Raw genomic sequence first — 22,574 nt, 5'->3', positions numbered from 1 at the left:
TGTGGGAAAAGTAGGGTCTTTCTTGAGATTATATATTTTACATATATACAATGCATCATTTCAATTTTCTACTACATTATTTAGTAAAAGGAGAGGTTTTATGGGGAAAAGGACCTGATGGTGGCTGTTTATTCCTCTCAGAAAACCCCAGATTTCACTCAGGGGAGCAGAAACGGGGTGGAAGGTACCAATAATGTAAACGTCAATGAAAAAATCCCATTAGAAATATTTTATGCAGTTTGTAATTAATCCAGTAATGGTATACATTGCATGATTATTTTTTCCTTTTTGACACTCAACTCTCCAAAATTCCTGAAGGACTGGGTTTGCAGAAACCCCATAAGGATACTGTGGAGGAATGCAGAGGCTGTTTGTGGTTTCAGTCTGGTTTTGTGATGGACCACTTCCCTCTTTTCCCTTGCTCCACAGCTAAACATTGATCCCAGTTGCTGCGGATGGCGTTTCCTTGGGTCAGGCTTTATAGAGAAGCAATTTAAATACACTTATACCACCCTAGTGAGGGGGCACTTTTTTCCCCATTTGTGCAGCAAAATCAACTGCCTAACCCTGCCAGATTGATAGCTCCATGGATTGCCCTTTTCTAAAGGTGGGAATAAAACTCCTGCTTGCTTCTCTGCTGCCAGTCTGGGGAGAAAAGGGAAAAAAATTCCTTACAACTCTATTTTATTGCAAGTTTAATCTGGTTTGCTCCCTGCAGGCAGGTGAGTGGGTTCGTTCTGCAATTACCGGGTTGCAACAGGAAAAGCAGTTTTTGGAATTCCCAGTTTTTTTAATACCCTGCTTGATAGAGTTGAATGCTTGATAGCATTCCTTGGAATGCTGTCAGGATCCACCTTGTTGATCAAGCTTATTCCAGGCCTCTCTGAAGACCCAAAGGTCGTTTTCCATGGAGGAACAACAGCAGTCTCCTGCTGTGGCTGGCACATCGTGCGCCCTGTGTGACCCTGTGCCCTCCCTCTGTTGCAGTGACCATGCAGCAGGTGGCCAGGACAGTGGCCAAGGTGGAGCTGTCAGACCACGTGTGCGACGTGGTGTTCGCGCTCTTCGACTGTGACGGTGAGTGAGCACCCCGACCTCAGCCAGGCTGTGAGAGTCCAGGGCAAGAAATCCGGGGGGACAGGGCTCTTCTCGCCATGCTCCTTGTCCGTGGATCTGTGGTGAACCCCTGTTGGATTGTGCCCTTTTCTGACCCAGAGATGGGGCAACTGAGAGGTCTTTTAAAAACTTTTATTCCATTTTCAGTCTCGTGAAGGGTGAGACAATACAGATGTTATAATTCACACCATCACAATCAGAAGCCAACTATTTCCTAATTACAATACACTGTAAGTGTTTCTTGGCCTATCAGCTTTAGCCACACCATGCTGTAAATGACTTAAAGCCAATCATCTAAATTACCCCTCATGGGTCCCACTACAATGAATCTTTCATGGTTCTATTTCTTCAAAGTATCCAGTCTTTTTTACAAGGCCATCCTTTGAAACTTGTTTTTGGTTCCATTTCTCTCTCAACAATGTCTGTCCTATACCATGGCATTTCTAAGTCAGCATTTCTTCTCTCAAAGTTTGCATACAGATGCACACTGTGTGAGCTTTCTGTCAGGTTTTGAGAATTCTCTACAAATCCATTTCCCACATTCCCCCTGCCCTTTTGGGAAGGGTGGTAGCCGCCCTGTGAGATGTGGATGTTGGAGCACAGATGGGAAGGTTTGGTGTGCACACTTATGCTCCTTTTCCCCGCCAGAGAACTCCAGTTGGTTTAACAAAATGGACTGTTGTGCTCCAGCGTTGGAAACGAGCCGGTCTGGGGCTTTATCTCCAAAGTCCTAGACAAATGTCAGCTTAGTTTTTAATTAATTAATAGCAGCTCTGTGCCCTGGTGGGAAGCTGGCTTTGCAGAGGGTGTGCGTGCCCCGGGGTAGTTGTTGCCACACTGAAGCACTCCTGGCTTGATTTAATGGGAGTTCCTGGAGTCTTTGCCAGGTGACAGCAATTCTGACTTGGAAAGAAGGAAATTCTGCATTTGCCCAAAACTGCCAAGCCAAAATCAGAGTCCTGGATGGCACCCTGCTTCTCCAGCACAGTCACCAGCATCTGGCAGCTCTAAGTGGCAGCACTGCTGCATGAACATTAAAATATTTATTTAATTTATTTATTCCTTGTTGTCCCTCTTGGTTTCAGCCCCACCTGCTCCTTTGCAGGTTTCTAAGGTCACAGCTCCTGTTTTATTTTCCTCTGTGCTTCAGTATCACTGTTGTGATACAATCTTCACGCCAGATGATCAGGCTGGAGATTAGAGTGAGCTGAAGTGTATCCAAATATTCCCTGTTTGCCTTCTCTCACAGGAGAATCTCCTAAATATTTTCACAGCAAATCTTGTGGGGGGAAAGACTCTGGTTGCCAGAGGAGTCCCCCAAGGATGTAACCAGGCACAGATGTCTTTTTATTATTATTATTATTATTTTGTTGTTTTCTCTCCATCAGTGTTTACAGACATTAAAAATCTGAAGCACTGGAGGGAATTTTGCTCAGCCCTTGATAGTTTGCTGGAATTTTGCTTCCAGTGGCTGCATTCTCCATAACCTCATTAATCAGACTGACAAATCTTCCCTTCTACTCCATTTGAAACATTTGTGCACCCATAATTTCCTAAACCACTTAAAGCAGTGTTTCCTGAGAGGACAGGGACATTTGGTTTGCATTTGCTTTTCTGCCTCCTGCAAGCATCCATGGGGTTGGGATTTAAGTTCTCTGGCTCAGGAACCCTTGCTCAGCAGGATATTTTGGGAGATGGGAGCCAAATGTGCTCTCAGTTTCTGGAGGAAAGGACACTCATGGCTGTTACCCTTTAAAGTTATAATTTCAAGGAGGTTGCTGGTGGGTCTCTGATTGTTTTTCCTCCTTTTTGCAGGGAATGGAGAGCTGAGCAACAAGGAGTTTGTTGCCATCATGAAGCAGCGCCTGATGCGAGGCTTGGAGAAGCCCAAGGACATGGGTTTCACACGGCTCATGAGGGCCATGTGGAAGTGTGCCCAGGAGACAGCATGGGACTTCACAGCTCCCAAGCAGCAGTAGCAGGGTTGGGAAGGAGCACCCCCATTCCCTGGATCAGCCCATGGGCACAGCAGGGTGGCACCAGGCTCTGGAGAGCCCAGGCTGGCTGTACCAGGAGGGTTTTGTCAATCCAAGTTAGAAATCCTGCCTGCTGTATTTGCTTGCTGCTGGCTCCTTCATATTCCTCTCTCTCAGGAACAAGGAAAGGACTTTTACTGCCACCAGCTGCATGGTGTGATGTGCCCTGCTCCAGAGCTGGGCCCCAAATCACCTTTATTTAGTACTATGAAAAAATGGCATGGGGGGGGGGATTCTTTTATTTCTCAGACTACTCTTTGGAAAAGCCAGGCAATTCCTGGATTTCCTGAATCCCAGGCCAGGATTTCAGCCAGCCAAAAGCTCCGTGCTGCACCTGCTGCAGAAGGGCAGCTAAAAGTAGTGGAGCTGTCCTGCCCTTCCTGCCTTGCAGAAGCCTCCTGCTGCAGGAGCTCCCTGACTGATCTCCTGAGTGGGGAATTGCACTGGGAAGGCCTGACAGGCGTGGTTTGCCGGGTGCTGTCCTGTAAAATACCATGTAAAGATGTTCTCACAGCAGCCTGCCTCTGTCTCTCCATTGCTCCAGACCCTGCCCCAAGACTGGCACTGAGGTACTGAAGATGGGGTGCTTTGGAAGGAGAGGGGGGGAACCTCCATGACTTTCCAGAGCTGGAAAGCCAAAGGGGATCAATCACTCCTGGAATACTTTCCTTCCCCAGCATAGGAAGGACATGGAGCTGCTGGAGAGAGAAGCCACCAAGGTGATCAGAGGGATGCAGCAGCTCTGCTGGGAGGAAAGACTGGAAGAGTTGGGATTGTTCAGCCTGGAGAGAAACTCCAGAGTGACCTAATTGTGGCCTTGCAGTGCCTGGAGGTGATAGGAAACATGGAGAGGGAATATTGACAAAGGCCTCAAGTGCCAGGATGAGGGGAAATGGTTTCCCACTGCCAGAGGGCAGGAATGGATGGGATATTGGGGAGAAATCCTTCCCTGTGAGGGCGATGAGGCCCTGGCACAGGATGCCCAGAGAGGCTGTGGCTGTCCTGGGTCCCTGGCAGTGTCCAAGGCCAGGTTGGACACTGGGGCTTGGAACACCCTGGGACAGTGGAAGGTGTCCCTGCCATGGCAGAGGGTGGCACTGGAGGGGCTTTAAGGTCCCTTCCCACCCAAACTATTGTAGGATTCTGTGGTTTGTACTGGGATATTGATCCTGACCACTCCAGCCAGAGTTCTCTTCCTTTCCTCCCTCATTTTCCAGGCAGTGCCTGTACCTTCGGGGTGGTTTGGGTGTGGGTTACTGTGCTGTCACCCCACAGACCAAGGTGGGTGTGCAGGTCCGGCCCTTCCTGCCCCAGCTGTTCCTCCCTCTCCCCTGCCTGCTCCCCATGGCCAGCCTCCAGGGATCTGTCACCTGTCTCTGGATTCCTTTTTGGAATTACAGGTTCCCGCTATCCCTGCTGCTACTGAATGTGAAGCAGTGTGCAACAATGTGACGGAGCCCCGAGCAGCCTCTTCCCTCCTCAGCGTCTCCTGCAGCCAGGACCTGTTCCAAAGGCTGGAAGCTCCATAAGGAGGAAGGCTCTAATGTTTTGACAATTCCTGAGGCGATGTTAATAATGTTCCCCTCCGGGGTGCCCTCTGCTTTGCCCTCCCGCTGTTGGTGGCCGGCAGGGCGCTCCCCGCCCGAGCCCCGCCGCCCCCCGCGCCCGCCCGGCCCCACAGAGCCGCCCCGCCCGGGGGCCGGGTTCCGTGACGTCATCGCTCCGCGCCCGGCCCCGCCCTCCCGCCCCCCCCGCCCGGCCGCCGCCGCCATGGAGTCGAACCGGGACGAGGCGGAGCGGTGCATTGGTATTGCACTGGCCGCCCTCAAGGCCAACCAGCCCGACAAGGCCCGCCGCTTCCTGGAGAAGGCGCAGCGCTTGTACCCCTCGCAGCGGGTCCGCGGTGAGCGCCGGCCCGGGGGCGCGGCGGGGGGCCCGGGGGAGCGCGGCCTGCGCGGCCGCCGCCGGGCCTGACCTCTCACCCTCACGGCGCCTGCGCGGTGCGCGCGGGGGACGGCGGGAAAGCGAGTTCCTCGGGGGTCCCGGGGGTGTCCTGGGGTCTCGGCCGCGGTACCGCCGGGGACCGGGCACCGATGGGCGGCGATCCGGCACTCTCGGCCCGCGGCCTCTGTCTTTAACGGGGGCTCACAGTCAGGAGAGCGCCGGGAAGGGAAGGGGGACCGGCTCCGTGCTGCTGTGGCACCCCTGAGCCACGGGCACAACACCCGCTGCTGGTGCAGCAGCGCTGAGGGGAGGGAAGGAGCTCGGCAAGGCGAGGGAGAGGTTCTCGGGGGGCTTCGAAAAGCTCTTCTCCTCCTCCTATTCCTCTTCTCCTTTTCCTATTGCACTCCTGCTATTCCTCCTCCTGTTTGTCTCCTCCTTGCATTCCTCCTATTCCTCTCCTATTCCTCCTCTCCTTCTCCTATCCTGTTTCTGTCCCTCTGCTCCTGTTCTTTTCCTGCTCCTCCTTCTGTCCCTCTCCTCTTCCTGTTTTTCTCCTCTTATTCCTGTTCCTCTCCTCCTCCCATTCGTCCCCTCCCTCTCCTATTCCTCTCTTCCCTGTTCCTGCATTCCTCCTCTTATTCTTTCTCTTCTCCTATTCCTCCTCATCTCTTCCTCTTATTTGTCCTCTTCTCCTCCTCCTTTCCTTCTCCCATCCCTCCTCCTCTCCTCTTCCTATTCCTCCTGTTTCCATCGTATTCCTCCTCTCCCTGTCCTGTCCCTGCTCCAGCAGTTGCCCCCTGTTTGCAGACAGACAGGCTGGGGCTGAGCTCACACTCTCACATGTAACAAAACAATCCTCCTCCAAGACTTTTTGCCAGATTTATGTTGGTTTTCATCATTTCCTGAAAGCTGTAATTCATATGGGAAGTGGTTTGTGAAAGCGGCCAAACTCGATTCTTTCCCTGCATGTTCTTACATGGCTGAATATTATGCAAAGGGCTGAAGGTTTAATTTTTTTTTTTTTTTTTTTTTTTTTTTTTTTTTTGCTTTGACCTCATCTGAGTTTGGATTTTCTGGCTGAGCCTTGCAGCTTGTAATCTCTTTTTGGTTGCACCAGGCCTCCTCCCTCAAACACAGCGTGTGCTGTGGTGTGGTTTTCCTCTGCTCCCTTTCCTCTGGAATTTATACTTTGGTGAAATTACTGGGTAGGAAAAGTGACTTTTGGAGGAAGGCAGAGCCTGGGGAGTGGGGGGCAGCAGGGCAGGTTAATGTCAAACACAACATGCTAATTTGTGGCCAGACCTAACCACGTATCTCATCCAAGGACCCTTTGTTCCATGTCCTGCTGGGTCTGGAGTTGGGAAATGCTGCCAGAGATCCCACGGTGGTCCCTGAGCCTCTGAGGAGCTCCTGGGAAATCTCTTCCCCAGGAGATACCCAGGGTTTGGCAACACTCAGCAACGTGGCGTTGCTCAGCCAGTGCTGCAAACTCTGACCCTGGCTGGGATTTTTGGGATCAGGGAAGAGTTTTGCAAGGGGATTGCAGCAAAAATCTTTTGTGTCAGGACACGTTGGCTGAGACACAGTCACACTCTGGTCACCTTCAAGTGGGAGCTGGGGAAAATTTGTGGGAAGTTGGGCAAGTGTTGGCTAATAAGGGAGGGAAAAGGCTCTGTGGCACATGCTGAGAGGAACTCAGTTGGCAGAACTGAAATCTAATTCTGCACTCTCTGCTTCTGAATTTGTGCTGTGCTGGGGCTGCACAGAGGATGCAAAAAGCAGCAGGTTTGGGGCTGTGGAGCAAAATGGGACTGACCTGTGGCCATCTGTGGGTGTCTGTGCTTGGGTTTGGGAGATGCACTCTGGGCAGCAGGAGAGGGGGGATTCTGCTCCTCTGCCCCTGTGCTCAGGTGAGACCCCACCTGCAGAGCTGCCCCAGCCCTGGGGCCAGCACAGGAGGGACTTGGAGCTGCTGGAGAGAGCCCAGGGCAGGCATCAAGTTGCTGAGGGGACTGGAGCACCTTCCCTATGGAGCCAGACTGGAAGAGCTGGGGCTGCTCAGCCTGGAGAAGAGAAGGATGTATGAAGACCTCACAGCTCCTTCTAGGGCATGAAGGGGCTACAAGAAAATTTGAGAGGGATTTTATCAGGAACTGGAGTAGCAGGACAAGGGGAGTGGCTTCCACTGCCAGAGGGCAGGGCTGGATGGGATATTGGGAATTAGGAATTGTTCCCTGGCAGGGTGGGCAGGCCCTGGCACAGGGTACCCAGAGCAGCTGTGGCTGCCCCTGGATCCCTGGCAGTGCCCAAGGCCAGGTTGGACTTTGGAGCATGGAGCAGCCTGGGACAGTGGAAGGTGTCCCTACGCATGGCAGGGGGTGGGAATGGATGGCTTTGAGATCTCTTCCAACCTGAAGTGTTCTGGAATTAAAATCTCCTGGTAAGCTGTAGGGAACAAAGCCCAAAGGAGCAGGAAGGGCAGTAGGTGTGGGAACAGCCTCGTGAGGTGAAATTTAAAATCACCTGGCAGATTGCTTCAGGTTTAGAAGGAGCAAAACCAAAGACTGCAATTCAGTGAACACTGAAGCATTGGAAATATGAGCGAGGGAAGAATTTACTTTTCTAAAAGAAATTCATTTTAAATTTGTGAAGCCCCCAAGCCCAAAACTCATCCAGTGAGTTACTGCTCCTTAGCCCACTGTCCTTTGCATCCCTCATCCTGTATTGGCTTTTGGATTCCTGAGTGGATTTTTCTGCCCCCTCTGAGTGCTGGGACCAGATAGGATATCTTGGCTCATCTCTTGGCCTGCAAGTGTTGTTTGCACTTGCCTAAAGAAGGTGATACTCCCATAGTACAAGGTCTGTGGTGTGCAATCCATGGGAGGATTGGAACTTCTTCCCCAGCTCTAGGGTCTGGATAAAGGACTGCAAGCTCAGGATACTGGGGCCTGTGTAAATATCCTTGGCTGGGTTTCACTGTAGTATGTGTGCCTGTTGTTTTGAATGGGGGTGAAGAAATCAGTCTGATGCTTGGTTGAAAAAGCAGTTTTAAAAGATGGTGCTATGCAGCTGCCAGGGAAATGCATGATGGAAAGGTGTTTGGTATCTTCCTCCACTGTGTCCCCTGGGTGGTTAGGCCAGGCCTGCGTGTTTGTCCCCTCTTGGCTGCAGAGGATAGAAAACAGTGCCTGAGCCTTGCAAGGAGGAGCAGAAAAGGGAAGGTGAATTTATTATACTCCCAGTACCTGAGAGGGAAGATGGGTTTCACAGCTGCTCCGACAGGAGAGCAAAGCACCCATGTGAGGAGCTGGCAGCCAGCAGTGCTGCAGCTCTGTCCCCAAAAGGGGAGTGTCCCTGTGGGATTGGCAGCCCACAGAATTATTTTCTAAGCTATCTGAAGATATGGCATTGTCACATCACTTCCCCAGCACTGTAGGCTCCCAAAAGCAGGGGATAAAGAAGAATAATACACTGTGATGTGCTAAAGGACGAATTTGGACATGCTTTGCTGTCAAGGAGAGGTGGAAGGGAAAAAAGGACAGGAATACACTGCTTTGCTGATCTGCTGTGGCTCCTGGCCTGTCTGTATGGGTGGTCCTGGGGTTTTTATGGAGGTTGTGTGTGTTGGGAGAAGCAGAATTATCTTCAGGAGTGGTCCTCACATCTGGGTCAGAAGCAACAGGAGCTGAAAGATTACATGGGAGGGAAGGTGAGGGTCTTCCTGGGGAAGGATGGGGGGATCTTGGGAAGGTGGCAGAAATTAAGAGAAATCTCTTCATGGGAGAGCTGGAAGGGCAGGTTGAGCTTGGTGCTTTCTACTTCATGTTTTTGTTTCTCTCGTTTCAGTTCTGCTTGAGTCACTCAACAAGAATGAGCATTCAGCCAATGGCCAATCCCAACCCAGGGAATCCACAAACCATCAGTTCAGGAAAATGAGTGGAGAATTCCCATCAGCCAACAGAGAGGCTGGGGGGGAGGCCCCCAAGGGCTACACTCAGGACCAGCTGGATGCAGTTAAGAGGTTTGTCCACAGCTCTCAGGGGCATTTGTTTGACTCTATCACATGGTACCCCATGTGCTTTTCACAGGATTTTAAAAATTTGGGTTTTGAACCATATAGAATAGTGTTAAAAACATGCCCAGGAGGATTTATAGCTCCAGCAGCCCTGGTAGGCAGCTGGCTTGGGTCTGCTCATTTTCCAAACCCTCTTTCAAGCTTCCCTTTATTCCTTTCTCCCATTTGCCCATCCTGGAAGCTGAAGGACTGAACTGCAGGTGCTATGGTGCTATCACTTGGTAAACTTTGTTTAAGGTTATGGGCATGGCCTGAATTGTGCAAGAACCACTTCAAGGGATTTGCAGGAATGTTTGTTACGTCATCCACTTCTCCTGAAACCCAGCCTGCTGGATTCTGTCTCATCACATGAGAAGCAGAAGCCTTGGCTGGGCTGAGTGTGCCCAGGAAGAATGGGCTGCACACCCTGGGCTGCTCCCTCTTTTCTCTGGAGTTCAGCTGATGGAAGTTTTAAATCTGGGAATTAGCTGAAGAGAGAGTGAGGGAGGGGAAAGGCCAGTATCCTTCAGGTGCTGTAGTCCTTCCCAAACAGCCTCCAACACACGAGGATGATGAATGTGAAGTTTATCTGCCAGTCACATTCCTGTGTGGGTCTGAGGGGAGGCTCTTCCTCCTCCACTAGCCCAACTCATTCTGTGCTGGTCCTCCCAGCACAGCCGGAGTGAGTGGGTGAGAACAGCTGGGTCACCTCTGAGGAGCAGGGCCTGAGTAATGCAGAGATCCCTGAGCAACATCCATCGAAACTGTGCTGCCTGAAAAGTCTCACAGCTGACGAGTATTCAAGAGTTTTTATATCCAGTTTTTATATCCAGGTTTTTACTCCTAGAACTCGGTGTTTGCTCCCCTCTCCCATGGCAGGGTAAAGCAGTGCAAAGATTACTATGAAATTCTGGGAGTCAACAGAGACGCTTCCGATGAGGATCTGAAAAAGGCCTACAGGAAACTGGCCCTGAAGTTCCACCCAGACAAGAACCACGCACCGGGGGCCACAGAGGCATTCAAAGGTAAAGCCAGCTCCAGATTTGTGGTTTGCCCCCCACTCTCAGTAAGCTGGGCTTGTGAGAACCCTTAAAAACAATCCCATGAGTCAGGCAGAGTGAAATAAAGCTGCTCTTTGTGAAATTTTCTCCCTTCAGAGCTGGTCGTGTCATAACCAAAGTATGAACTTAAAATAATAAACACAGGTTGGCATGTGTAGGATTCACCGCTGTTGGCTGGGTTAGGAGAAGCCTTCTTCTCTTTCTCCCTGTGTGTTGCTCCAAGCTCCTGCCTTGCTGCTCAGGGGGGAATTCTGTCAGGATTAACCCAGTTAACTTATGCAGCACCAGAGGCAGACGCAGGGCTCACAAACCCCTCAGGAGAAACATTCCAGGAAACACCCAACCATTTGTGGATGGAATTGGTGGATAGAAATCCCAAGTGGAAGTTTCTAGCGTAAAACTGCAGCAGATATACAAGTGAGCCCAGTCAGAACTTAGAAAAGGAGCTCTGGTTCTACTGCAAAGAACCCAATTCTCAGATCCTCTCTATAAATGCAGCAGGGGTGTTTCCTGGGTAATAAGAAACCTTAAAATTTGAGTAATTTCCAAGAGAGATACTGTTGCTCAGAACATGTAATCCCATTTTCCCCTGCATGCTGTGGAAGTTTGATTATTATCATTGAGCTAAACACAGAATTCCTTGGTGCCAGTTGCACAGCACTGGTTTGGAAGCTGTTAAAATAATCTGATTCTGGCCACTTTTAGAGGGAAATTCTTTACTCAGGATAATGCTGAGGCTCTGGCACAGGTGCCCAGAGAAGCTGTGGCTGCCCCTAGATCTCTGGAAGTTTTCTAGGCCAGCTTGGATGGGGCTTGGAGCAACCTGGGATATTGGAAGGTATCCCTGTCCATGGCAGAGCATGGAACCGAGAAGGTCTCTAAGGCACCTTGCACCACAAAGCAGCCTGATTTTAGGAGTGAAATGCATGAGACCTTTGCTGAAGCAGGGAGCAGGCCTAGCCTGATGTGAATGTACTGGTACAGTATTCAGGTGAGCTCCTCACAGACACAAATTCAGCAGTAAAAGTCTTAGGTAAGGTTTGTTCAAGCCTTTTAAGACTTAAATCCTTCCCTGATAAGTGTTAGCAAATAGTGACTGACCCCCCAGCTACCTGGGAGAGCCTGTGCTGGTGTGGGGGGCAGATGAAAGGGCATCTGCACACAGGTATCAGCTCTGCCTGTGCAGACCTGCTGCTCCACAGCTCATCCATGGATCCCTCCGTGGCCAAAGGCAGGTTTCCTCACCTGTAAACTTGAATAATGATGTTTGCCCAAGGCTTTTGCAGGAGTTATGTGTCAGAAGTGGAGCGTTAAGCAAAGTGCCCTTTATCCCCCACTGCGGGGTTATCTCCTCCAGGTCTTGCTTCCATGGCTTCCTGTCCGTCAGCCCCTGAGCTGAGCTGAAGTCACCCTGCTTGGCTCCAGAGGGTGGAGGGGGAAACGTGCCCTGCTGTGAGGATATGAGATAATTTTTCCTTATGTTGATGTATTAGCTGGAGTCTTGGCATTCACCTTCCCAGTGACTGCTGATAAGGTGATGTGCTGAGCCCGTGTCTCAGTGTACAGTTCCAGCTGGCTGCAAGCTGTCTCGTGGCAGATCTGCATCACTACCTGTTTGCTCCTGGAAAAAGCCTTGAGCCTGGCTACTTGGAGCTAAAATCCTGCTTTGGAATGAGGCATTTCTTGGGCTTTGTCAGCACAAAGTCAAAGAGCAAACAAACCCTGAACCGCTCCATTGTCGTTCCTTCTTTTGTTCTTTTCAGCTATGTGGTTGATACACTCTGAGTCAGTCCTTGTCCTCCAGCTTCCTTGCCTGGCTCTAGAAATGTTTGCTCTGGGTGCACTAATTATAACCGAGAGGGAGAAGGAGTGTATTGACATTACATCCTCTGCCCTCCAAATCTCCACTCCAAGAAGAAACCATACACTTCCACCTGACCATGGGGAAAGTATCAAATCTTGGAGCTGATCTCCAAATGGGCACGTTATCCCACTGTTCCCCCTTTTCCATCCCTTCTGCCCTGCCCTTTACACACCAGGCACCTGCTGCCATGGGCATTTTGGGTCCTTGCAATGCAGGGAGCCCTGGTGTGGCTTGGTGCAGACAGCAGTGGGAAGCTGGAATGTGTGGAGAGGCGAATACAGAAATGGGAGGGTGGCAGGTAGACGTTCTGGGAAAAAGGCTGGGAGGAGAGGGACCCAGGGACCTGGCAGGGGTTTATTTCCAGTACATTTCCAGCCTCACAGGCACTGGTTAACAATCCTTGTAATTTTGCACCTTACATGTGGCATCTGGAAGTACTGAAACTCTTAGCTGATGCAGCTTTTATGGAAAGTGTTAAAGTCCCTTTCAGGGATTCAGCCCGTATTTAAATTATTTGCAGTTCTAGTTCTAGGCTCTGACATCGAATTCCCTTAATGCCACTTTTGAATAAAATTTGTCAACTAAAATTTTATTTCCCTACACAGCTGCCTACAGCTGAAGGGTTTCTCTGGGGACATGCACCAAATCCTTATCAGTCATATCATAACTTCTTCATTTGAATTCATTATGGAATTTTTCCCTGAGTGTGGTTTCCTCCTGCCTGGATTTGCCCGAGCCGTGTGCCAGGTACCTGCTGCAAAGACGTGGGTGGGCGAATCTCTTGCTTTGTACGACAGGAAGGGCAAATGCTGGCAGTGTGCAGGGCAGCAGGCGGGAGGAAGGAGCTAACTGCTTCCTCGTGTCCGTGTCACAGCCATCGGGAACGCGTACGCGGTGCTGAGCAACCCCGAGAAGAGGAAGCAGTACGAGCAGTTCGGAGACGAGAAACTCAACCCCGCCCGCCACGGACACAGCCACGCCGACTTCCACCGCGGCTTCGAGGCCGACATCTCCCCCGAGGACCTCTTCAACATGTTCTTTGGGGGTGGTTTTCCTTCTAGTAAGCACCTTAAATCTGCATTTCTTGTGTGGGGCCTCATCCTTTTGCTGCAGTTGGGCTTCTTTAGGCTGGATGAGGGGGATTTCTCCTTCACGTGTGGCCAAAACACTTTTGAGTTTCTTAAATGGTTCATCTTTGGAGAACTCGGCAACCATCAGAGCTGGACTTCTTCCCAGCCTCAGGTGTTTGCTTGCATGCTGGCAATCTGCTGTTAAGTTGGGTTGGATGCTAGAACAAAAAGTGACTTGTTTTAAGGGTAATTGTGAAAATAATCCCGTTTTGAGGAAGGCTTTTCTGCCTGGTGGTTTTGGAATTTAAATCTTACCAGAGCAAACTGTGGTAACAGCTGGGCCTTGTTCTTGATCTCTGTCTACTCCACCATGCAGCTAGAACAGGTTCTCCAAGATCAGTGGCCACTTCCTTCTCTCCCCTGTGTCCCATAAAAAAGGAAAATAATATTTCTACAGCATAATTTAGACCTTGTGAATTGAAAAATAAATCTGTGTCCTGATCATGGCCTGGGGAGCAGGAAAGAATCTGTTCCTTTACTTTCTCAAAAGACAGATTCCATGTCAGGAGAAGGGTATTTTGGAACACTCCTTCGTATTTGTTCCAGTTACATCTGACTGGAAGTGGACACAGGGCTTCCTGACCTCTGTAGACCAACATGAAAAAAATAATTTGGTTTCAGTAAAGAAAATTCACTCTTGTAGCTCTTTCCTGTCTGGAATCTAAGCACTAGCACCCCAACACCAGTGGCTCAAAAGCATCTGGAACCCTTTTGCAGCATTTGTGCTCTGCCTGGCAAAAACAGCATGTTGCTATTTTAGCTCAGTCTCTTTTTCCCTTTCCTCACTGTCTCGAGAGATTTGAGGGCTGCTCTCAGCCTGGCTCCCTTTGCAGCTGTAGCTTTGACATTTAAAACAAGACATGGAAGAGCTTTGTTTGCAGGGTGGGAAAAAACCCAGAATTATTTATGTTTGTAACTGGTTTTAATCTATTCCATCAGAAGGGAGAAGGCCTGTGCAGGGTATTCTCTCTCTGTAGCTACCCTGCCTGCTTTGGGCAGGAGGCTGAACTTCCTGAGGTCACCTCCAAGCTGAGTTTTCATATGATCCTGCAGAATCTTACAGAAGGAGCTCTGTGCCCACTCTGTACTCAAACCACCTCAGGAATATCCTGTTTCAGCCTGAGAGCAGGTGACAGGGATCACAGCCACCTTTTGTGGCCCCTCCCTGGCCAGCCAGCAGCACCCTCCACAGTGTGACTTTGGAGTAAGAGTTTTCTTCTTCCTTCAGGTAATGTTCACGTGTACAGCAATGGCAGGATGAGGTACACCTACCACCAGAGGCAGGACAGGCGGGAGCATCAGGGAGATGTAAGTGAAAAACACCTGGGATCTGGGGGGCTGGAGGTTTTCACAGCACTTCATTGGGTGCTGTGCCTGGCTTGTGAAACAGTCCTGCTTGTTGCCACCCTCCCAAACAGAAAGCTGGAGTCAGGGTTATTATGGCTGTTGTCTGGGCAGAGCCAATTTTATTGTAAAAGAACAAACAAGAACTTCCTGAATATTTCTATCTTGAGCTTAAAGGTGGAAATGAAGGGAGCTTGGGAGGTAAGGGAGAAGGGGAATTACCTTCATCTGTCCAGCACTGAAAAGGGGAGAAGGCCATCCATAAAACCAATCCTGCTCACTAGTTTGCTCTAGAAAGATGAACTGTGGGTATGAGGCTTTTGGAATTCCCTGCCAAGGCTCCCCCTGGCAGTCCCCTCTGCCCGTTGTCACATCCAGAGAAGAGCCAGGGAGTTTGGACCTTCAGAGTCACGATGTCCTGTGGGCTGCTGGGTTCCCCCCAGCTGTTTTGGGTTACTCCCTGTGAAAAGCAGGAGAGAGAAGGTTGTGTTGGAGCGCTGAGAGGGAAGGAGGAAGGGAGGTGCCATGGGATCCTTGTCCAGCTGTATGGGTGGCACTCCAGTGTGTGTTTCTGTTCCCTCAGGGTGGCCTGGGGCTGTTTGTCCAGCTGATGCCCATCCTCATCCTGATCATCGTGTCTGCTCTCAGCCAGATGATGGTCTCCAGCCCACCCTACAGTTTGAGTCACAGGCTGTTAGTACCCATTCCTCTAAAACTTGTCTACATGGGGAGGGGGTGGGCTCTGGAGGGGTGTGGGGGGGGCAGGGATCTTGCATCTGTTCTTCCTTTGGTTTTGTTTTTTTTTTTTTGCTTTATCTCCTGACCCCATTGCTCTTGCTGCCAGTGAAGCCTTTGTGCTTCTCAAACAGCTGTGAGATACAAGGTACAGGGAAGGTTGGAGGGTGCTCATTTCCCTAATGGAGAGAGTTCCTTGTCAGGGACCTTCTGGAGTCCGTACCCACAGCTGTGCCTGTCACGGAAAGGGGCAGACAAAGTGGTTTGGGGAGGCTGCAGCCCAGCACCAAAATCCCATATGGACAAAATTGAGGTGTAGAGTGTGAAAAACAAAAGCCATGTTCTCCATGAAAGCCTTAGTACAACACAGCAGAGGAAGAGGGTGAGGAATAAAAGACACTCCCAGAGAAGTCCCCTGTTTCTGAACTCTCATCTTTCCATGAAGTAGCTTTGGCCAGACATTTAGTATGTGAAAGTGAAACTGCTCTGTTCTAGATCCTGTGGAAATGCCCTGATCTTCTCCCTTTGGTGACTAATGGAATGTGTCCTCATTCTTAGTCACTTTGCAGTGCTAACAGAGAGTGGGAAAACAGGCTTGATTTCTGTCTGCTTGCATCATTCTTGGCAAAAGCTTACTACGTGTTCAGTGTGAGTTCCTTATGTGCATTTAGAGAGGGCAGACCTGGTTGCAGCCTGGTGTTCCTGCCTATTTTCACAGGTAGCAATGTTTGCCATTGATCATAGAATCCCAGAAGGCTTTGGACCTTAAAATTATCTTGTTCCATCCCCTGCCACGGCCATGGACACCTCCCCCACTAGACCAGATTGCTTCAAGCCCTGACTAACCTGGCCTTGAACAATTCCAGGGGAGGGGCATGATGTTAATTACTATAAAACCCAGCTACGCTTTCAGATTCAGAGTAAAGACTGTGACATTGGTGCTTGGGACCAAAAGATGGGATGGTTTTGGCACAGTTAAGGGTTATTCTGAGAGGGTGAAGGCTGCTGAGCTGTGATTTCCACAGTTGGCAATAGCATTGTGAAACTAAGCATTACACACATGCACCAGTTTGGTTTATACTGGTGAAGCGTTTGTGGGGTGAGAAGACAGTGAAGGCATTTAAGTGGGCAGGGATCTGCTTCCAGCCTTGCCAACTGCCAGAGGAAGCCATCCCTGAACCCCAGATGTTTCTCTGCTGCCCCATTCCCTGTTCCCTGTGCTGTCCCTGTCTCTGCATGCTCAGGTAGCAGCAAGCAACCCGATTTCCAAGCCAGGATTTGGACAAACGTGTGAAGTGAGTTCATCCCGCCCTGCCACAGCCTTCCCGAGGTGTTTGAGCTGGAATGAGGTGGTGCAGGGCCGGCAGGAGGAGCTGCTGCATCACTCACTGCCAGCTCCTCTGCCGGGAGGGAAGGGAAGCGAGCAGGGGAACAGAAGCTTTGAACCCACAGATTTAAATGCCACTTCTCCACAGTGAAGGTGTCACTGAGGAGGGCAGAGTCTTAAAGAACCACTGTTACCTTTGTAAATCTCTTCCAAAAAGGATCTTGCTGCTGGAAGAGCTGCCTGGCTTTGAGCCTCATCATTACTGTTCAGTAACACCTCATGGAATTGGCCTGACTTAATTGCCTGTCTGACTGCAGGTGACAGGTTTCTTGTGCCCTGATTTTCATGCTTCACACCCCAGTGTGCTGCTGCTGCAGCCCTGCCATTCCCAGTCCTTCTCCTGTGAGGGGACGCTCTGTAGTCCATCTTTATCCAGGAGAGGAATGTGAGTGCTGGGTGAGCTCAAGGCTCTGTCTTGACAGGGAAAATAGTGAACTTGGCTTTTTCTCTGCCTTGAGAAATCCCAGCAGAGCTCTGTGCTCCTGTTCAGCCCTTTCAGTTACCTGGCACTGGGCCTTGGTGAAACGTGCAGGAGTCCTGGGATCCCACCTGTATATTCTGATAACAGACTGAAGGGTGAGCTGGATGAGTTAATGTTTATACCTGGCTTAAGAATCAGGTTTTAAATCAGCAGCAGCAGCTGGTGTTTATTACAGGGAACTTTGGGCACGTCTCCAGGTGGAGCCGTTCCTGGCAAATCCAGCATTTGGGCCCAGCTCCTGTGTTACAGCTCACACACACGCCCTAGGGAGGATCTCTAGGTTTGCTGGGGTGTCAGGGGAGGCAAGAGCTGGGGTTTGTCTGAAATGCAAATCCACAGGGCCAGGGGAGGAAGGCATTTCCTTCTGGAAAGTGTTTTCTGTGCTGGTTGATGCAAGCCGGGGCATAGAGCAGGTCCCATCTTGTGAATGGAGGAAATCACAGATTTAATAATTTAATGAAAATTCTGGGGAACATTTTATTTTAACTGGGTTTAGGCCCTGGGCAGTATGTCTTAGAGTTATGTCTGTATTCAGAGCTCTGCCCACCTTGCTGGAGGCCTGGCAGCTTCTCTCATTTCCACCAGAAGTGCTGCTCCCTTCTAACCCTCCGAGCCGGTGGCTGGATAGGGATGAGGGATGTTTCCTGCTGTTTGGAATCACATCACCTGAGCTGGGGGCTTTGCTGTGCCCTCAAAACGTGTCCTACACTGTTGTGCTCTTGTCCCTGCACCAGGTCTGTGGGTCACACACACAGGAGGGTCACAGAGCACTTGAAAGTCCCCTACTACGTGTCCGAGAACTTTGCTGAGGAGTACACGGGCACAAACCTGAAGAACGTTGAGCGGAGTGTGGAGGACGACTACATAGCAAACCTTCGGAACAACTGCTGGAGAGAGAAGCAGCAGAGTGAGTAGTGAGGGGTCAGGAGCTGCTCCATGGGGTGGCTTTGGAAACGTCTTTGACTGAGGACTAAGTTGTGCTGAAGTTATACTTTAACACAGTGCCAGCACATTTCCTGTGTTGTTGGCTTTGTTTTTTCCAGTCTATGACTTCATGACAGACCCGGTATGTGGGGTTTTTTTGTTTTGTTTTGCTTTTTAATGCTGCTGCAGAACTGGTCAGACAAGAGCTGTGCCCAGAGGCTCCCCTGCCATGTCAGCAGGATACCTCTGATTTCCAGTGGAGGGGGAAGGTAGAACCTCTGGGATCCCTGATAGCCCTGTCTAATATTTCAGTTGGTCAAGGACGATGCTAGAAAGTCTGCTGCCCATGGTCATGCGTCCCACATCCCACCCCTGCTCCAAGGGCTGCAGGGGCTGCCCAGGCAGATGATCCAGATAAATATCCTGGTGGCAGAGGGTGGTGAGAGCAGCGAGTCCAGGGACAACCTGTGTGCTCTGGCTGCTGTGATGGTCACGGCTCTTGGAGCAGCAGCCAGGGTTGGGTTTCAGCTCTGGAATGCTGGGGGGGGCTGTGATCATCCCTGGGCGGTGCCAAATGCTCCGACCTTTGTGTGGGCTGCCCATGCACCTCCAGGGACCGGAGCCGGGTTCCCTTGGCTTTTTCTGGGATGGATGAGCTGTCAGCAGCTCTTACGCCCATCCTGTCCTGAAGGGCATGGGGCATTTCCTCATCCTCATCCTTTGCTTTACCTTGGACAGCTGGAGGTGCCTCCTGTTCCCAGCAGAGCCGGTGGGGGAGCAGGGCCTGGCGGGGGAGGCTCTTCCAAAGGGCATTCCTGACGCTGAGCTTTTCCCTTTGCAGAGGAAGGCTTGTTGTACCGGGCACGCTACTTCGGGGACTCGGACCTGTACCAGCGGGCACAGAAGATGGGCACCCCCAGCTGTAGCAGACTGTCAGACGTCCAGGCCTCCCTGCACGGATAGTCCCAGCCCAAGTACGAGCCGGGAGCAGGGAACCGTAGTGCTTTTATCACTGAAACCCCTGATTGAGACACAGCCCTCCAGGAGTCTCCTTGGGGTGCACACATGCAGCCTCCCCTCCGACGGGCGCTCCCTCGTTAATCAGGAATTGATTCGGTTTAGTTTGCATGTCGGCACCCTCGGCTCTCTCCAGGCTCCCTGTTTTCTCTGGCCTCTAGGAACGACAGGGCAGAATCCCTTGGTGAAGTTGGAAGTTTCTTAGGTGGTGTGGCATCCAGCCCCCACATTTTAATGAGTCCTTGTTTTTAGTTGCTTTGTTGTCTGTTTTGCTGGGAAGGCTGTGATTCCTGGCACGTGAAGCAGCGCGGTGACAGGGAATGGAGTCCCACCCAACAGATGTTCCTTGTCCCCCCTCCCGTTGCCTTCCCATTCAAGGAGAACAAAGCAAATGTTCCCAGCAGGTTGTAGAAGTAACTTACTGGGTTAAACTGGCAAGCAAAGTAAAAAGCAGCTGGGGGGGAGGTCTGGAAGATTTGGGGGTTGGAGAGCTTGGATTAAGGAGAGCCCAGATAACACATGTGAGACTGGATGTGCTGGGGAAACTGCACGAAAATAATGAAAAAAATTTTTCACAGGGTTTGGAGTTCTTTTTCTGCAAAAATTTTTGGGCTGATTTCACCTACCGGGCTGGGCTGCCTGTGAAGTGTGCAGATCCCACTAACCCAAAATTGTCTGAGCACAGTATTTCTATAGAAAAACTTCTGGGTGAAGCTTGTTCCAGGTGTTGCATGGACACCGTTCTGGCTCACAGGGACTCCTTGAGGATGTTGGCCGTTGAGCTGCTTGATTTGCACTTTTGAGGGGTGTTTTCCTCGGCATCTGACAGTCTGGCCTTTAAAGCAAATCCTCCGGGGCACATTGGGCTTTTTTTTGGGTTTTGGATCTTGGTTTTGGATGCAGTCTTATCTTGATCCGCTCGCTCTCTCTTTTGGATGACTGCGCCTCTTCTGGTGTTAATCACCTGCTTTTCTTTAATTCCCTCCCTGCACCCGTGGTCTGGAAAGAGCCTGGAAAAGCTGCTGCCTGTGCTGTGGGGTGGGGAAGCAAGGGGGAGTCACAGATTGGCTGGAGACTGACACCGCCGCCACTTTTGTTCCCAGAGCGTTGAAACGCCTGAAGACTTTTGGGGAAGTGCACTGAGCCGAGGTGACAGACTCTGCTATTTAAAAAGAATCAAACCTTATCTTAAAAATGGAATTGGAGAATTAGCAACGCACAACTGCCCCTCTTTCTTCTCTCTGCCTCTGAGATCACAGGCCTCTTGGGACAGGAAATCCAGCTCTGTCTTCCTCCTCCCCTTCCAACACTGCTGGCGTGCTCCCAGGATCCCACAAGGATCCCACAAGGATCCCACAGTCCCTGGAACAGACCCACAGAGTGTAAAATAACCCAAACTAACTGCAGAAGCCGTGAAGCAGAAGGAGACCCTTCGCTGCGGCCAAGGAGAGAGAAGTGGGATTTTGTTGATAAAAGAAGACACTAAAGAAAAAGAAAATATAATCTATTTAGCATTAATTTAAAGCTGTATATATGTTGTACTTTTAAACTATGCAGGGGTTGGATGATTAAATTATTTTGGTTTCTGCCCGTTTTGGGGAGCAGGGCGGCAGGAAGCCTCTTCCCAGGGTGTCTCTGTCCACGGCATTTTCCTTCCTGGAAAACAGGAATCCCTTTGCAGTTGCTGTCCTTTGCTCCCAGGAGGATGTTCTGCAGATGGGGATGTCCATACACCTGCTCTTGGGGTTTTGATAAAACCAAACCCCAAATGTGCAGGGGGTCACGGAGAGCAGGGGCGGCCCGCCCGGAGCCGGGGATTTGCAGCATCGGCAGAAGCTGCAGGGTCAGCTGAGCGCCGGCGTCGTGCTTGGGACGGGAAGGATTGTCCTGGATGGATTTTGCTCATCAGTCTTTGGTTCATTTGTGCATGTAACTCCTTTTTCTGCCGAGTCTGCTCGAATTCTGCCTGGTAATCAGCGTGCTCCATGCAGAGAGGGCTTTCCAACAGCCCTTTGTTGGGAGATTTTGTGCTCGGGTTCCTCACCCCCCCAGCCACCCACCGGCGCTCCCGGGTGCAGCCTGGCCCTGTTCACCTGGGAAATACCACAAATCCATAAGGAACAAAGTATTCTATTGGAAGAAGTTCTGCTGGGGGAGACCAGGCGGTGTCTGATCTGCCCTCTGCCTGCCCCACCACAGGCAGGACCAGTGTGAGGCTACTCCAGGTGAGGAGCCATCTCTTGGAAGCAAAATCAGCATGAGCAGAGCCACCTCCCATGGAATAAACTGGATTATTTTACTTTTTTGTTTGTTTTTGTTTTTGTTTTTGCTGCTCTGCAGATCATTTGTGTCTAAAGACATTTCCAGTGAAAATCATGCCCTGGCACGGTCATGGGAGTGAGCTGGGAGCACGGCAGCTCCCGGGTGGGCTGGCAGAGGTGGTTTTATCCCGTTGTCCTTAGGAGTCCATGCGCTCTGTCTTGGCTGTTTATTTCTTTTGTGAAATTTCAGCCTCCTGTTGGCTGCAGGCCCTGTTATCCCACAGCCACCGTGACCTGGACCTGATTTTGAGGGGTTTTATTATTTCCTTTTTTTTAATGGTTCCTCCACCTTCAGAAGAAATTGAGTAGAAGTTCAGGATTGGAAATGGTACTCGATAGAGGCACAGGGATGATGGGGACGGGGTTAAACTAGAATCCTGCTTACAGAAGGAGCTGGATGTGTTGCCCAGTGGCATTCCCTGCCCGGAGCCTGCCTGCCAAAACCTTCAGGTTATTTTTCCTGGTAGATACCCATGGATCATAAGGAGGGAGAAGGCATCGATCCCAGTGGATGCTCACAGAGGCTGTATCTCTCGATTTAGAGTTACTTATACAATTGTACATCTATAAATAAATGTTTATAATGTGAAAGGCTCTGGCCATGTTGGTGTCCTGTGGATCCCTGCACCAGCCAGCTCTGGTTTTGCAGCTCCTCAGCAGTGGATGGAATTTGGGGTCTTTGCCATCCCAATGGCTGAGAACTCTGTCCCTGTGGGGGCAGAGAGAAGGACAGGCAGGGGATAGAGAGGACGTGGTGCCCCTGGCAAGGTGACGGCAAACACCCGGCAGGACACATTTGCTTCAGACCTGTTCTGCTGGGATGTTCCCAGAAGGGCCTTCCTCCCATCCCATTAGCCCCACATCCTCTGGCTGAGCCTTATTCTCATCCTAGGATGCCACTGGCCTGGCAGCACTACCCTGGCATTGGAAGGTGCCCTGTGGACACCATCCCCATCAGGTGGGCAGGAAGACTCGGGCTGCCTCTGTTCCGGGCAGACACTGCCTTGGGTGCCCTTCCTGCTGGCAGTGGCTTGGAAACTCGGGGGTGGATTTGGGATGGGTCTCTTTTTCCTCCCCAGGCCCATGCACCAAAGTGCTGGAAGCTTTAGCTGGGAATTTCCCCCTTATCCCCCTTCTCTCAGAGGGCAAGGGTGGGAATT

The 22,574-nt window shown here is 50.8% G+C and overlaps 2 protein-coding genes across 8 annotated transcripts in view; both read left to right on the top strand.

Moving 5' to 3' along the window:
• MICU1 (mitochondrial calcium uptake 1) overlaps positions 1-3,668 on the top strand; it is an 88,670-nt gene extending 85,002 nt beyond the window's left edge. For all 5 annotated transcript variants that reach the window (XM_077784795.1, XM_021543867.2, XM_077784797.1 and 2 more), the window contains 2 exons: positions 988-1,077; positions 2,932-3,668. In XM_077784795.1, the coding sequence (XP_077640921.1) occupies positions 988-1,077; positions 2,932-3,095 (254 nt within the window). In that variant the 3' untranslated portion in view covers positions 3,096-3,668. The remainder of the gene's footprint in view (positions 1-987; positions 1,078-2,931) is intronic.
• Positions 3,669-4,883: 1,215 nt separating this feature from the next.
• Positions 4,884-22,008, top strand: DNAJB12 (DnaJ heat shock protein family (Hsp40) member B12). Of its 3 annotated transcripts, none has more exons than XM_077784794.1 (9): positions 4,901-5,055; positions 8,943-9,117; positions 10,030-10,175; positions 12,950-13,135; positions 14,434-14,513; positions 15,133-15,242; positions 17,887-18,059; positions 18,918-19,050; positions 20,197-22,008. In XM_077784794.1, exons 1-8 carry the CDS (start codon positions 4,923-4,925, stop codon positions 19,037-19,039), a joined length of 1,125 nt encoding a protein of 374 aa, XP_077640920.1. In that variant the 5' UTR covers positions 4,901-4,922; the 3' UTR covers positions 19,040-19,050; positions 20,197-22,008. The 3 variants fall into 3 exon arrangements, with proteins under 3 accessions (XP_021399536.1, XP_077640920.1, XP_021399534.1); XM_021543859.1 differs by having other exon boundaries at positions 20,101-22,008; XM_021543861.1 differs by having other exon boundaries at positions 4,884-5,055; positions 18,918-22,008.
• The last annotated feature ends 566 nt before the right edge of the window (positions 22,009-22,574 follow it).

The sequence above is a fragment of the Lonchura striata genome, chromosome 7, assembly GCF_046129695.1.
Source record: "Lonchura striata isolate bLonStr1 chromosome 7, bLonStr1.mat, whole genome shotgun sequence".
NCBI lineage: Eukaryota > Metazoa > Chordata > Aves > Passeriformes > Estrildidae > Lonchura > Lonchura striata.
The sequence above is the reverse complement of the archived record's forward strand: the minus strand, read 5'-3'. Positions and strand labels throughout refer to the sequence as shown.

Bases quoted from the DNA above. Each gene is read 5' to 3' on its own strand.
- DNAJB12 (XM_021543861.1), top strand. From the start codon at position 4,923: ATGGAGTCGAACCGGGACGAGGCGGAGCGGTGCATTGGTATTGCACTG. The intron at 5,056-8,942 runs GTGAGCGCCGGC...CTCTCGTTTCAG, and splicing joins CCCCTCGCAGCGGGTCCGCG to TTCTGCTTGAGTCACTCAAC. The intron at 15,243-17,886 runs GTTAGTACCCAT...TCCCTGCACCAG, and splicing joins TACAGTTTGAGTCACAGGCT to GTCTGTGGGTCACACACACA.